This window comes from Sapajus apella, unplaced genomic scaffold (genome assembly GCF_009761245.1).
Source record: "Sapajus apella isolate SASKATOON/1434 unplaced genomic scaffold, GSC_monkey_1.0 scaffold2, whole genome shotgun sequence".
Classification (NCBI taxonomy): Eukaryota; Metazoa; Chordata; class Mammalia; order Primates; family Cebidae; genus Sapajus; species Sapajus apella.
Genome location: NW_022436942.1, coordinates 2,955,379 through 2,970,347, shown reverse-complemented (window position 1 = coordinate 2,970,347; position 14,969 = coordinate 2,955,379). Strand labels below are relative to the sequence as shown.

The 14,969-nt window shown below is 39.1% G+C and overlaps 1 protein-coding gene across 3 annotated transcripts in view; it reads left to right on the top strand.

The window, feature by feature from the left end:
• The window catches only part of SSPN (sarcospan), a 110,788-nt gene extending 107,279 nt beyond the window's left edge, over positions 1-3,509 (top strand). For all 3 annotated transcript variants that reach the window (XM_032287052.1, XM_032287040.1, XM_032287048.1), the window contains exon 3: positions 1,171-3,509. In XM_032287052.1, the coding sequence (XP_032142943.1) occupies positions 1,171-1,536 (366 nt within the window). In that variant the 3' untranslated portion in view covers positions 1,537-3,509. The remainder of the gene's footprint in view (positions 1-1,170) is intronic.
• The last annotated feature ends 11,460 nt before the right edge of the window (positions 3,510-14,969 follow it).

Genomic DNA, 14,969 nt, shown 5'->3' with positions numbered 1-14,969 from the left:
TGATTTTGAATTATATATACGGGTAGGTGGGGAAAGGCATCATCTTTGCAGAGCTGCTTTCATCTGAACCTGGAAATAACTACAACAAATATCACTTTGTGAAGTGCTCATTCACCAGAATTGTTCTCTGTAGAGAGCAACTTTTGACTGTGATAATATAATTTTTGCAGTAACAACTATGTATACTAGTCTCAAAAGCTGGGGACTCTGAGCCTTACCTAGAATCTCAGCAGGTGGACTATTAAGAGAAACATTCCTAGTAGGCGAGTCCAATCACAAAAATATTTCTTGTTTCATAAAATAGATTTTATTATGGCCGTGTGAGTGAACACCCACAAGTTTTGCTCAGAATATTTCAGGTTTAAGTTAAATACCTGAATTGTTCAGAGTTCCCACAGCCCTTTAAGCAGCAAAGTAAGAACTTTAACCAGACTTTTTCAATCCCAAAGCTAACTTGGGGGACAACAGGGTTCAAATTCTTGGTGGCCGAGGAACCATTTAGAGTGGATTTTCATGCTCAGGAATCACATGGTTATTGTTGGGCTTGGGGTAAGTTTCATAGGCGATGATGCTGACATCAAATCACTTGACTCCTGGAGTCATAATTTACTTCTCCCAGAAACCTCTTGCTGGGGATTCTCATGTTTATAGATACAGTTTGTCAATCACTACATTGAACATAGTCTTTAAAAAAAATTAACCTGTGTTACTTAGTTGACCCATCATTGCTAATTTTGGCCCACACAGTGTTTGCATTATACAGGATTACTTCCTAGTCTTGTTTCAGTCTTACTATCAGCAGTTCTTGAGTTCAAAATAAGCACAACATGTCATCCAGGGATGGCTAGCTTGTTTGGGATTTATCTAAACGGCTGGCAATATCTAGATGAAAACATCCCACAATCCAGCTAATATGGTTGTCACAACTCTTGAAAAGGGCCCAACATCTGGATGGCAAGTGAAAATGTGATCAGGGTTTAAGGACCACTAGCTAATAAATAAACATAGAACTATTTCCATGTCTTAGGTGCTGTGTTTCTGAGAAGAGAGAGCATTTCCATCAGAAAATTTCTGGGAGAGAATAAAAAGAACAGTTTTGATGAATTAGCTTTGCAAATCATCACCCAGCGTTCTTTGTGACCAGAAAGGTTTTCTTTTGCTTTCTTGCAGCTGTTATACTTTCTGCTGAGTGCCCTTGGCCTGACAGTCTGTGTGCTGGCCGTGGCCTTTGTTGCCCACCACTATTTGCAGCTCACACAGTTTACCTGTGAGACCACACTCGACTCTTGCCAGTGCAAACTGCCCTCCTCGGAGCTGCTCAGCAGGACCTTTGTTTACCGGGATGTGACGGACTGTACCAGCGTCACTGGCACTTTCAAACTGTTCTTACTCATCCAGATGATTCTCAATTTGGTCTGCGGGCTTGTGTGCTTGTTGGCCTGCTTTGTGATGTGGAAACACAGGTACCAGGTCTTCTATGTGGGTGTCAGGATGTGCTCCCTAACAGCTTCCGAGGGGGCCCAGCAAAAGATATAACATTCTTGCTCAAAGTTGCAAGAGAAAATAGCACACGGATAGCTGAGGTTGAACAAAAGAATTTTCTAAACAAAGAAAGGAAAAAAATTGACAATAAACAACATTCACTGTTCTAAATGAATATTTTTATATTTTTATGAAACAAAAGAGCATTTCTTCAGGTTTCTATTGTATTTTTTTAACATTCTTTCAGAGAAAGCAAGATCCAAATTGATTTTGGGATATTAAAAGAACACTGAACGAGGAAAGAATGGCATAGATCTATCCTTACAGTCCGGAGCTGATTCCTGTTATTCATTTTATCCATGACTTACATAATCTTCTTTCCTGCTAGTCCAGTTTGATGGTGTGAATGGTGAATTTCAGGCCCAGTTGCTAAATTTTGTGGCATCTTCCTTTGGTTCTCCCCACCTCCAGTCATCAGCCCCACTCTGTCTTGGAGACAGGCAGGAGGTGGGGGAAGAGCTGAATCTCTTTATTTCCCCTGGTAGAGATGTCTTTAAGGCATGAAATAGCTTAAAGAGCAGCGTAGAAACGGAAGAGGCTTTGCAAAAGGCTAGATAATTATAAACACCTGGGTTGGGGCGGTGGCCTCTTCTCTTCAGCTCCCTTAGCTTGGCTCTGTAAGTAGATCACTTGCTAAATGCTTTAGATGATTGCCTCTCAATAATTGAAAGGTGGTGGTAGTTGTATTCTTAATGATGTAGAAGGTTTAAAAATAATTACATTATGCTTCTATTCTATCATCTAAAACAAATCATTAAAACTAATTTCTAGCTAATTGTTAATTATAATTATGCTCAGAAGTCTATTTAATGAGCTCTGGCTGTACTTACGCTGCACTGTCAGTGTTAAGAGAAATTACTCTCACAAGAACAGAGGCCTAAAGATTCTTTCTTCTGAAAGCCAAGCACCACAAGGAAAAAAAAATTTGTATTAATAGCGCAGGTTAAAAACACTCATTTAAACAAAAACAAGAGCATTTGTAATAGGAAGTGTTTATACAAATAGCACATTTGTGATATGTAGAAAAGTATCTCTCTTGGCAACCAATCTATGTTTGAGGAAGATTAGGTAATGCTGATGTGTTCCATTCAAGGCACTGTATTTGATACATAATCCTATTATTAATTCGTATGCTTAGTCAACCTAGAAAATCAAAATGATGTTTTGAAGTTCTTATTTGAGGAATATAGACTTGGCTTGGAGGGTAGTTCTAGTTGTTTTGTTTTTAAGTGACTGTGACTTAAAGCGCAAAGCCTCAAGGTCAGGAGACTTCTCTCTGTGATTATTGCTGTTACTACATTCTGAACTGTATCCATATTTTAAGGAACAAGCTAAAAATGGAAATTCATGAAACATAAATGGTATCAAGAACTTTTTCTATCAGCATGCTTTGTTGAAAGCAGAAATTAAGATAATAATTGAGTTCAATTCACCTCTCCACATTGCCTATGGATGTACTTTACTAATCATGAGATTCTACCCTAAAAGAAAAACATTTCTTGTTTGTCTTAGAAGAAAGTGGAATAATTCCATTGATTGTGATAATGGTGTCAGTTTCTACACAATATAAATATCCAAGTAAAAAGGAAAGCATTAAGTCAGTAAGCTAGAGGATTGTAAGTATCTTTTATGTCCTCTAGATAAAACACCCAATTAACAGATGTTAAACCTTTTAATGTTTTGATTTGCTTTAAAAATGGCCTTCCTACACATTGGCTCCAGTCAAAAAGACATGTTGGAGAGCTTAGTGGGTAAGTCTCCAGAGGAGAACTGATCACACGCAAAAGTTACGCCAACAGAATACCAAGCAGAATGAAGACTTGAAAAATATCTTGTGCCCTGTTTTTTTGTTTTTTTTTTTTAAAGCCAGCAACTGAATCCATTTTGATTTTTGTTAAGAGTTTCCTATACAAAGAAGAAAATGACTGAGAATCTAGAATGTCGTAGGCCATCCTTTAAAGAGTAAGTAGTAGCACTTTAATGCTGGTAACCATGAATTGGGCACCACTGAAAGCACCTCCTGAATTTCTTTAGCAAAAACATTTTATAGTGAACACCACAAGTTTTTATATTTAAAAATTAAGACTGCATATCCTTAAGGTGCTCTATGCTTTACCAGTGAATCACAGGGTATTTCAAATGGTAGAATCATTTTAGCTTGTGTGCTTCCTTTTTCTAAATAATGCAACCAATAAGAGCTGACATTGTAATGAGCTTTATGATAGTATAACCATCAGGATATATATATTCATATATAGTATACATATATAAAATGGGGATATTAATATTGTATGATTAAATCGAAGTTCCCTGAAGAGAGAAAAAAATCATAAGTGAATAGAAAAAACTAAACAAAAAAGAAAGAGAAAGAAAGAGAAAGAAAGAAGAAAGAAAGAAGAGAAAGAAAGAAGAAAGAGAAAGAAAATATTCCATTGCTATGAGCTTGCTGTATATTGATATGTATAAGAATTGTGTTGCGTGAATAACTGCTTTGGGCTGGATTTGAAGTATTTTGATGTTGTGTTTTGCAAATATTGAAGTTACAATAATGGCAACAGAAAAGGAACAGATACACAGCTTTACACTTAGCAAAATGTTACATTTAAAATCTGACAAGGAGCCAAGATGGTGACTGTCTCCTCTAAACCATGAAAGAGTAAGATTTGCACAACCCTCCTCCTCTTCCACCTCCTTCAAGAGAATTAAATGAATCAAGACTTTGGAAAGACGGGGAAGAACCAGGACTTGGCAGTACTTGAAATAGGAGGATACAGCAGCCTAAATGTACAGACTTTGTAGCCGAGCCCACTCGATCAGTCTGTGCCTTCACGTGACCACCATCTGTGCCTCCCTGGCTCCATCCAAATTTGTGTAGGCTGCTCCTTGGAGCCATGCCTAAAATATAGCTACACCAGAGCCCTGGAAACTGTAGTCAAGTAACAGGCCTCGCTTTTTTTTTTCCTTTGGATTAAAAATATATATGCTCTCTACTTAGTGGTTTCCAGCTTTACACTTCAATGGGTTGTTCAACAGTGAGAACACACTATATACATGTTTTCTATTCATGTCCAGGGCATGAGAATCTTAATATTCTCATACTTCCCTTTTTGCACGCAGTATGTCTGGAATATGTTTATAAATTTTAGCAAAGGGTGAGATCAAGTGACAAGGGTAGAGAGGTTGTTTAAAGATAATCAGAAATGAACTTAAAAGCTGCTCTGCAAAACCAATCCTTTCCTATCATGAAGAGAACCCTCGTATTTTCTGGAGATTGTCTCTGAACCATTGCTACAAAGCCATGAATTTCTATAAATCATGTTGGCTCTCAGTTATTACTGTTTTCTGAGAATTCTATCATGTTTTTAGATGTACGTTGTGTATTTAGGATAGCATTAAAAATAACTGATGGCAAATGTATTGACTCACAGTGGAAACATTTGTTTGGATGAAGAATTAGTGGTTTAGCCTTTGAAATGAATACCTTGAATCGTTTCTTCTGATTTTCTAGTACTTTATTATCTCAAATGATTATTATCCCCTTCAAAAATACTGGGCTGTACTTTGGTGTTGTGGTTTTATTTTTCTGGCATTGATTAAATAGCAAACACAAAATAAAGTGTTTCTACATGTTTGAGGGGGTTGTTTTTAAACAGGATATGTGTAATGCAGGTTTTCTTTATTAATAAAATTTTCATAATCTCTGAAAACACTGTGTTTCGATGTGCTTTAAAGTAACTTATGTTACAAATGAACTGGTACACATAAAATCTCTCAGGTAAGTGTTTATTTCAAAATCTGACAAAAACTAATATTCACTGTGGCTCCTTTGTTCCAGTGACTGTTTCTGTTTTGGAACTCTGCATCCATCCTAGAAGTCAAGGTTGTAATTGCTCCCAAGACAAAGACAGTCTGGCTGGAAAAAGTCTCGTAAAATGTACCTGGAATACTGATTCTTACTGTATGTCTACTAATAGTAACTAAAATTTGTCCTGAAGAATGCGATGCACATATACTCAATCATATTCTATATTTTATTGTAAAGAAAAACAGCCTTTTCCATTTCAATTCAGAACTCAAGGACTTCCTCTTACAAACTGTGAGGCAATTTAAATAGTTGATTATACTGTAAAATGCAGTGATTCTTTTTACGTCCTTAGTAAAGGCCAGAACACACAAGCCCAAGACACACTCTCTGATTTAGACTTTCTTTCTTTCTTTTTTATTATACTTTAAGTCCTGGGATACATGTGCAGAACGTGCAGGTTTGTTACATAGGTATACATGTGCCATGGTGGTCTGCTACACCCATCAACCCATCATCTACACTAGGGATTTCTCATAATGCTATCCCTCCCCTAGCCCCACACTCCCTGACAGGCCCCAGTGTTTGATGTTCCCCTTCCTGTGTCCATGTGTTCTCACTGTTTAACTCTCACTTATGAGTGAGAACATGTGGTGTTTGGTTTTCTGTTTCTGTGTTAGTTTGCTGAGAATGATCATTTCCAGTTTCATCCATGTCCCTGCAAAGAACATAAATTCATCCTTTTTTATGGCTACATAGTATTCCATGGTGTATATGTGCCACATTTTTCTTATCCAGTCTATCATCGATGGGCATTTGGGTTGGTTCCAAGTCTTTGCTATTGTGAACAGTGCTGCAATGAACATACATGTGCATGTGTCTTTATAGTAGAATGATTTATAATCCTTTGGGTATATACCCAGTAATGGGATTGCTGGATATTTCTGGTTCTAGATCCTTGAGGAATCGCCACATGGTTTTCCACAATGGATGAACTAATTTACACTACCACCAACAGTGTGAAAGCATTCCTATTTCTCCACATCCTCTCCAGCATCTGTTACTTCCTGACTTTTTAATGATTGCCATTCTAACTGGTGTGAGATGGTATCTCATTGTGCTTTTGATTTTCATTTCTCTGATGACCAGTGATGATGAGCTTTTTTTTTTATATGTTTGTTGACTGCATACATTGATAAATGGGATCTAATTAAACTAAAGAGCTTCTGCACAGAAAAAAAGCAAAAACAAAAACTATAATCAGAGTTAACAGGCAACCTACAGAATGAGAGAAAATATTTGCAATCTATCCATCTGACAAAGGGCTAATATTCAGAATCTATAAGGAACTTACACAAATTTACAAGAAAAAACAACCCCATCAAAATTGGACAAAGGAAATGAACAGGCACTTCTCAATGATCTGGACTTTCTATCATTCATGTTAAGGCAGTAGGGACTTGAGTTGTAAGTCTGGCTGCCACTTTGAGCAAGGTGTGACTTTGGGCAAAGCATTCCATCTGTAGTTTCCTCATGTTAAAGTGGAGAAAAATATGACTGCCTCACAGCATCATGGAGAAGGTTAAATGAAACAGCACTTAGCAAAACAACTGGCTCCTAGATGGTGCTTAATACATATTTGATTTCCTCCTGCCTTAGCCCAGTTCCACAGAGCCTGGGACTCTTCTCATTGCTGCAGGCTCCTGTCCCCACATCAAATTAGAAAATGAGCTCTGCTTTGCTGTCCGTGACTTCCTTTTTGTAAACTAGAAACATGAAATGAGCCTCAAACAGAAATCCTGTTTTTAAAATAAGATAGCACCAACTTTTGTAGATAGACACATAGCACACAAAATTATGTGTTGGTTGGATCCCTTTGCTTGTTTACACATTTGGATGTTTCTTGAATGAGACTGTCTTCTCTCAATTCTTCTTCCAGGCAGAAGTAGAACTGGAGATATTTCTCCTATGTTTCATATAACTTCTAACTTAATGTAATAGAAGCATGTTTAACCCCAACTTTTAGAAACCAATATTTTGTACATTACCAGTCTACCATATATTAGGTTGTAATGTACAATTCCTCATTTATTTTAAAACCAACAAACAAGTACCTTTGTATGCTCGACCCTACAGGTCACTGATTTTCATTAAGAATTATACAAGGTTTACTTTTGAGCACAGTCAGAAAATACCAAATGGAGCTTCATTCTGCAAGCTGGATATGAAAACATTAACATAAGCCTTCACATTTGTGGCAGATTTAGTTATTGAAATTATACAGCCATTAATTGACATTTTCCCTTGATGGAACCTATCTATCTTAATAGGTCATGATATGTTATTTTATTTTTTACTTAGTACATTTATATCTTTTATAAGTCAGGCTTTGTAAAGCATAAGACTAATATTAGGTATTATATTTTTTAAAAATCAGAATGTAAGTAAAAATAAAACTAATATATGAGATGCCACTTCAGAGACAACATTCATTATTTCCAGCAAACATTTATTTGTATGTTTATATGTTTACTGATCCCTTCCAAAGCATGAGTACTTAGAGGAAGTTTTTTGTTGTTGTTGTTTGAGGAGGTCATTAGACAGATCCTTTAATCAAAGGGATGGGGGACATACACTCATGTCTACATGAACATTCTATAACATAATATTAAAACATATTACAATAGTAGTATTAAAACACAGATTTTATCTGAGATGTGAAGTCTTCTGTTTAACAAGGCTCTCTGATTGAGGGATGAGGAAGCCTGGAGTCACTTTTGTGGGACATGGGCTGGTCCTTCCTCTCTCACAGGAAAGCCTGCTGGAGAGAAAGGCAGGGCCCTGAATGGGACTCAGACCCACCTGGTCCTGCCAGGAATTGTGGAGGAGACTTAGATGATACCCAATGAGACAACTGAACAAGGAGAAGTCAGTGGGCACTTTAGCTACCCCAAACCTGGAGACTCTAGATGGCACCTCTCTCTGGGCAGGGTGCCTTGTTTACTCTGTTTGATTTCCTGCCCAGAACTTTCCCCCCAGAAATTTTCACTGTGTTGTCTTTGCTTGGCCAGGTGTGATTGTAGAGAGAAGGAGGAGGACTCTCAAGGACCACAAGAGACAGTGGCACTGTGACCAGAGAAGATGAGAGTAATCTTGTGAAATCCACCCACAGGTGGTCTTCTCTTATGTCTTCCTAGGCATGCGTTTATTAGCATACTGGCTACCCAGGGAAGGCCTGAAAGTGGTGTGCCAGCTATAGTGAATTATCATAAGTGGAGGAAGCAGAGTCTGAAAATCATGTGATTAAAGCTGTCACTAACCTCAATGGATTAGTTTTCATTCTTTCACTCATGTATTCTTACAAAATACATAATGTCCCCTCCTCAGATAGCTTTGCCTGTAAAAGTAGCTTAATTTTTTATTAATTTTTCCCTAGATTGTGACAAAGTGGCAAAAGAATGGCTATAAAATTGCAAAAGGAGAGATAGCTGCTTCACTTTAATATGGGGAAGCTTAGGACTTGGGACATTGAGCTTGGCTATTTAACCAATGGCTGGGAACATGCGCTCAGGCAAATGCAGGGAGAAGCGACATCGTGAGCGTACTTAGTGGCTGGACAAGGTGCCCACAAGTGAAAACCTGGATTCCGTTTGGCCTGGCTTGAATTAGAGTAAGAGCAACCCTCCTGGTACAACTCACACCCACACACCACCAGATTTTAACATTGCTCTAGACACTCCAGGAGAAACGATTAGAAAGGCTCTGTCCACCTGATTTATCTCTCTGTCCCCTCTTCCAGAGACAACTTCCCCCAACCTTATTCCACAGCAAAATCTGCCCCTCCTTCATTTCCTGTCCCATTTCTATGGGACTCCATTAAGATATTATTGACTCAAGTGCTAATGCTGAATACAGAGATTTCTTCATAAATATGGTTTTCATTTTAATAGGCTATTTCTAACAATCAGAAAAACTTTCAGATCCAGAGAAATGTGGCACGCTGCCCAGTCGTCCTTCGAACCCACCATGTAGGTGGCCACCCACTCTGTCTGACCAGAATTATCAGACTTTCAGGGCCTGTGGGACTTGGAGAATGTCGACCATCAGCCCCAGCCCTGGCTGTGGCTCGGGAACCTGTTTGGATCTGTGGCTGAACAGGTTGCTTGTAACAGCTGAGCAAATCTGTGCTCAGACTGGTGGAAGGGAGGTATCCAGAAGAAGTCAGCAGGAAGGGATTTTTCCTCCCATGATTTCAGAGGACATTTTATTGTGGAAGGCAAGATGAGTGAAAGGGAAGAATTCATGCAGAACCTCTTTGCTCCCCGGGCCGGCTCCCTGAGCATTCCTTGTGACAACTCACCAAGGTTGACTGGCTTTGCTCCGACCCCTGGGCTTCTCTATTCATTCCACACAGAATACCCTCCGACACTGGCTGGGTTCACAGTGCTGCACAGAGGAGGACGTGTCAGCCAATCAACAGGAAAGATGCTCATTTCTTGTTGAAAAAGTCCCAGATTGTAACTTAACAGGGTGATCTTTTTTTTTTTTTTCTTTGCAGAATGTGTTTTTCCCCTAGAGTCCTTGAGCTCAGACCTGCGGTTTTCTCTCTCTTGGTTTTACAGTCTATCTGCCTCAAGCCAAGAGACTTGGCTCTGCTCCCCCCTGACTCAGAGTCTCGGCTGGTAGCTGAACCCAGGAAGCCCTGGCCCCACGTCTCTCCCTGGAACCACCAGACCACACAGCCTCCTGTGCTCAACCCTTTGGCTGGGTGTCCTGCCTCCTCTTTGTTTGGAAAGAGATGTCTTACGTAACTCCACAACCTACTAAAGGCTCCATTGTCTTCCACTTGGGAGAGCTCAAAATAACCCATTAGTGACTTATGACTTATCACAAAGAGAATCTATTGCCCACACATCCACAGCCCCCATGGAGCTAGCCTCACCTATCTTGCTTAGATCAATAATCAACAATGAGACTTAATGACTTGTGGTCGTTGGGAAATTATAAGTTCAGCACAAGGTGCAGGAAATACAAAAGCTAGTTCATCTATAGGTCACAGTACTTTGCCTAAGCAGCACATGAAAGTTATTTGTAATTCAAGATTGAGACAGGCATAAACAATTCTGATCTGATTATTTTTTTTTACTAATCTGATTTTGATAAACAGCTGATGAAAATGGAAGGTGTCTGGTCATCAGAGGAGAGATACCCAGGCAGTGAAATAAGTTTCCCTTATCTCACTGGACAGGGATTTATTTCAAGGCTCCTATTAATAGCCCATAATGCCAAAACTGTGATCGCTGCCCCAGACTGCAAGAGCCTTCTGAGCAAAATGACAGAAACCCATTGAGTAGGGCCTTCTCCTTCATTTTGATTTTCTATAAGTCTCTGATTAGCCCTGTTGGGAATTCTAGTAATTATTTTAACCTGGCACCTTTAGGGAAAAAACTATATATCTCTTAGGATTTAATTAAAAATGAAAGAAACTCTGCATGATGTTGCCTCTGCATGAAGGAGCTCTCACTGTTTAAGGCAGGTGTGTAGACCAGGAAGAATAAAACACTCTGCATTAGGGGACATTTCCATCTGGTTCTGCTGCCAGAGCAGCCCCAGGGAGAGGAGCAGGAGAAAGAGAGGGGACAGCCTGCTCCAGCCTGCTCACTCCTACCCTTGGACCTCATCGTCTTTCAAAGATCCTGCAAGTCATTTGCTTCTTTCTTTCTGCAGCAGACATTTTCTCATCTGGGACCATCTACGTGACTTGCCTTAGGTGAAGGCACATTTTTTTCCCTGCTCAGTGACATGTGAGTCCTCGGCAAATCTTTCAGAAGGGGTTCCTGAACTTGGTGAGGCACAGCCATCTTGACTGCCTTGCAGAGCATCCCTGGGCAGCAGGCAGAGAAGTGAGAGGCCACCTGCCTGCCCGTGCTGTGGCTGTCCCTCCCACCTACCTTAAAGCCTCCACATCAGGCGCCAGTCCACCAAGTTCACTGCACGGATCTTTGGACAGCAGTTGCCAGACTGAGAGTTCAAGAAATTGTGCTACGCTCAGTTTTGTGTATCCACATGGCTCAGGTCTCAGCATCTTCAGCTCACTGCATTTCAAAATTCTGAGAGTAGACGTTTTTCATTATGGCTTTAAGAGAGAGATTTCCCCAAAGATCATGCCTTCACACCCCTTCAGTCTTTGGGCCCAAGCTTCTTGAAGGAGTTACTTGCCTACCTTACAGGGCAAAATTTTAGAACACATAATTTGAAAACCCCACCAACTTTAATGTAAAAAAAAATCAGCTCCTTTTGATTTATTATCTCTAGGAAACAAGGTGAAGTTCAAGTCCACCTCAGATAACAAAATGAAATTGCTTCCGTTTTATGTGAATACAATCTGCATCAAAAATGGGTGGGGCTACCTACACTACAAGGACAAGAACTCAAAAGGCAGCACTCAAAAAGCTCATGGAAGTGGTATTACAAATCAGTTTTCTTTTTCAACGCTAACTGACTATGTAGGGAGAATTTAGAATACATGTTAGGATGAAATTCCTAACTATGAATTACCAAGGGATCTTATATAGTCCCTATTTCTGCAGTATATTAAACAAATCTTCTCCGAAGATTATTAATAAAATAGTACAAAACTCTTTCCAGAGTGTCTTCATTCAAATACTACCCAAAAATTTTAAGGGAAAAAAATTTCCAACTGGAAATTATGGGAATTTACCAAACCAACGAGACTTCTAATAGAGTCATTTTCCCTTCTTATTTTTTCCCTGGCCTCTTCTGGCTCTAAAAATACTTCTCGTTTAGGGAATTTTAGAGACAAGATCAAAAATGAGGAAGTTAAAGGACTGTAGCAAGGAGTAGAATTGAAATATCAATATATTATCACTTCATGATCACACAACAATAAAATTTAAATCAAAAAACTCCTTAAGAATAATCTACATATTTTAAATACATAAACATAAATGCAAAACATGGTACTCTTAAACTAGACTCAGGAAATCCCACAGAGTAATATTTAAAGAGCCTTTGAATTAGTATTTATATGTATCTGAGAGGCTATATATTATGGTCACTAAGAGAATAGTTCTGGAACAAGTCTACCTGGGTTTGAATTCCAGTGCGGCCTTGGACAAGCCACCTAATCTCCTTGTGCCTCCTTGCCCCAGTTTCCTCATCTGATGGATAACAAATAGGGGCTTGTGAAGAATAAATGGATTATTATTTTATATAATAGATTTAGAACAATGCTATGCAAGTGTTTGATGATCATGATGATAATTATGGTGATGGTGAGAAACTGTCAACAAATAGAAATTCATAGGAACATCAGGAAATCAGGAAAATAACAGTAGCACCTAAAATTGCTATAGCAAAACACTTTGCAGTAACAGAAGTCAATAGTTTGTATCTGCTGGAGCCTAAGTACAAAATAGCAATCTCTCTGTCCTCTGCAAACATTAGAAAGTGCAATAGAGAAGATTTTCCTGTGTTTGTTCCCAAGTCATAATCTCTACTCATGGGCAAACTGGATCAGGCTTCCAAGTCCTGACATCTAGGAGTCCTGAGGCTCACTGACCTAGGGGAATGATGTCAGGGACAGAATAAGACTTTTAGAGCCCACAGCCATCCTATTGGCCACTACCCTACTCCCATAGATGCAGTGACTTCAGATTATAATAAATACCTTATACAACATTTCAGGAAGTAAAAAAGTAACAAAACCTTAGGGTAACGAGCAGTGTACATTGGGAAGGAAAATCCCAACATCTTTGTTTTTGAGACTCTGGTAGGATTTATGAATGAAGTGTTTGCACAGATACATATCACTCCTTTCTTCAACCCAGCTCACTGACTTATTTTCTTCCTACCCCTCCATTAGGGCAGGAAGAAATTAGGGGGGTTAATTCTTCCTATCCCTAAGCCCTGCCCAGCACTAGTAGTAACTCATGTTCCAAGTAAGAGTTGGACTTTGGCAAAGCCCTGGTAGGGACCTTTGTGTGATAGCAAGAAGGTGCAGAGCAAACTCGTTGCCTCAAATTTTATAGACCCATGTCAAGACAGCCAAGGTCAGCCCTCGAATCCAAGAGACAAAATCTTCAGAGGCCTTTTCCAAAGCTGTTCTTACCAGGCCACATTGCCTGCCCCAGGCTCCAGGAGGTGGTGTCAGAAGTGGGCTTAAAATGCAAGACTACTCTGTTCAAACCTAAATGTAGAGTTCTATAAATTGACATCTTGGGTACCCTTAAGAGCTAAGATAGATAGATTAGATCTAGATTTGCAGCATCCTGGTGAATTTAAAATAGACATGAAATATAGATAGGACCAAATAATCTTACTGGGGGAGAGATGCCTTCCTCGCCTTTGTGAGAAATGTCACGGGCTCTGATCAGACCATGAACAGACACTTCAAGCCACAGTCATTGCTCCAAAATTAGTGGATCTATGAGGTCAAAAGAGGGCCATGGGCAACACCACGCTCAACCCCAAGCCCCCTCCCAACTCCCCTCTGTTCCAAGTTTACTCTTTCTCTGTTTTTCTTTCATGCAGAGGAAGAAGAAACAAAGCCAGGGTAAGGGACCAAGGAGACATTAGCATGGAAACCCTTGGATAGCTGCCTGCAGAGCTTTGCATTCATTCCTCATATAACAAAAAAGAGTTTCTGGATGAAAAAGAGTTGAAGGTGTGGTGAATGAACATGTGAGATACTTAGATAGGCACTGAGGTTTTCACACTGTGTTCTGGGAAACCTAGGATTTATTGAAGGTTCATGCACTCTTTTGTGAGAGGAATTAGACTTCCATGGGGTTTTGATGAAATTACTGGATTTTAATGTGTTTTTAAGGGATATTTCTCTTCTTCCACCCCCAGATTATACTCTCACCCACATTCTACTTCTGGGCATTGTTGCCCCAGTGCAGTCAGGGCCCTTGATATAAGCAAAGGTGAGAAATCTTCTGCTCTTTAGTTTAGATCTTGTTACTTATAGTCAAAAGCTATCTATTATAATATAGAATATATCAATTATAATATATTATAATCTTCTGCTCTTAATTTTAGGTCTTATTACTTGTAGTTATAAGTTATCTATTATACTTGTTTTCCTACAATAAGGAAAAGTATACAAAGGGGAAAGGAAATATTATTACAACCCCTTTTAGTTTCCTCCCACCTCGATCATCTTCACAGTTACTTATCTTAAAATCACTGTGTTAGAGCTGGAAAGATTCCTTCCAGTCCAGCTTGTGTATTTTACAGAAAAGCAAACTGAGGCCAGATGAGGTTGGATGGCTCGCTTAGGCTCACTCACCTCAAATCTTTTTCTAGGTCTTTTTCTTATTAACATAAACTCTTGGCTTAAAACTGGCATATGTTTTTCTTCCCTTCCTTTCCCCCATCTTACTCTTTGTCTTATGATTTAATTTTTTTGGCCTATTTGATTGGGATCTGCAATTGTATAAACCCTAATTTCAACAGGTTTGAAACCCCTGCTCAGTATTCTCAAGGATACTAGGCAAGACTCATTATTTTTTCTTTTTTTTCTGGGACAGGGCAAAACGTCAACATTAATTTTGCTAATCTATCCAGGATTTTTCTTCTATATATTTTTTAGAATAAAAAG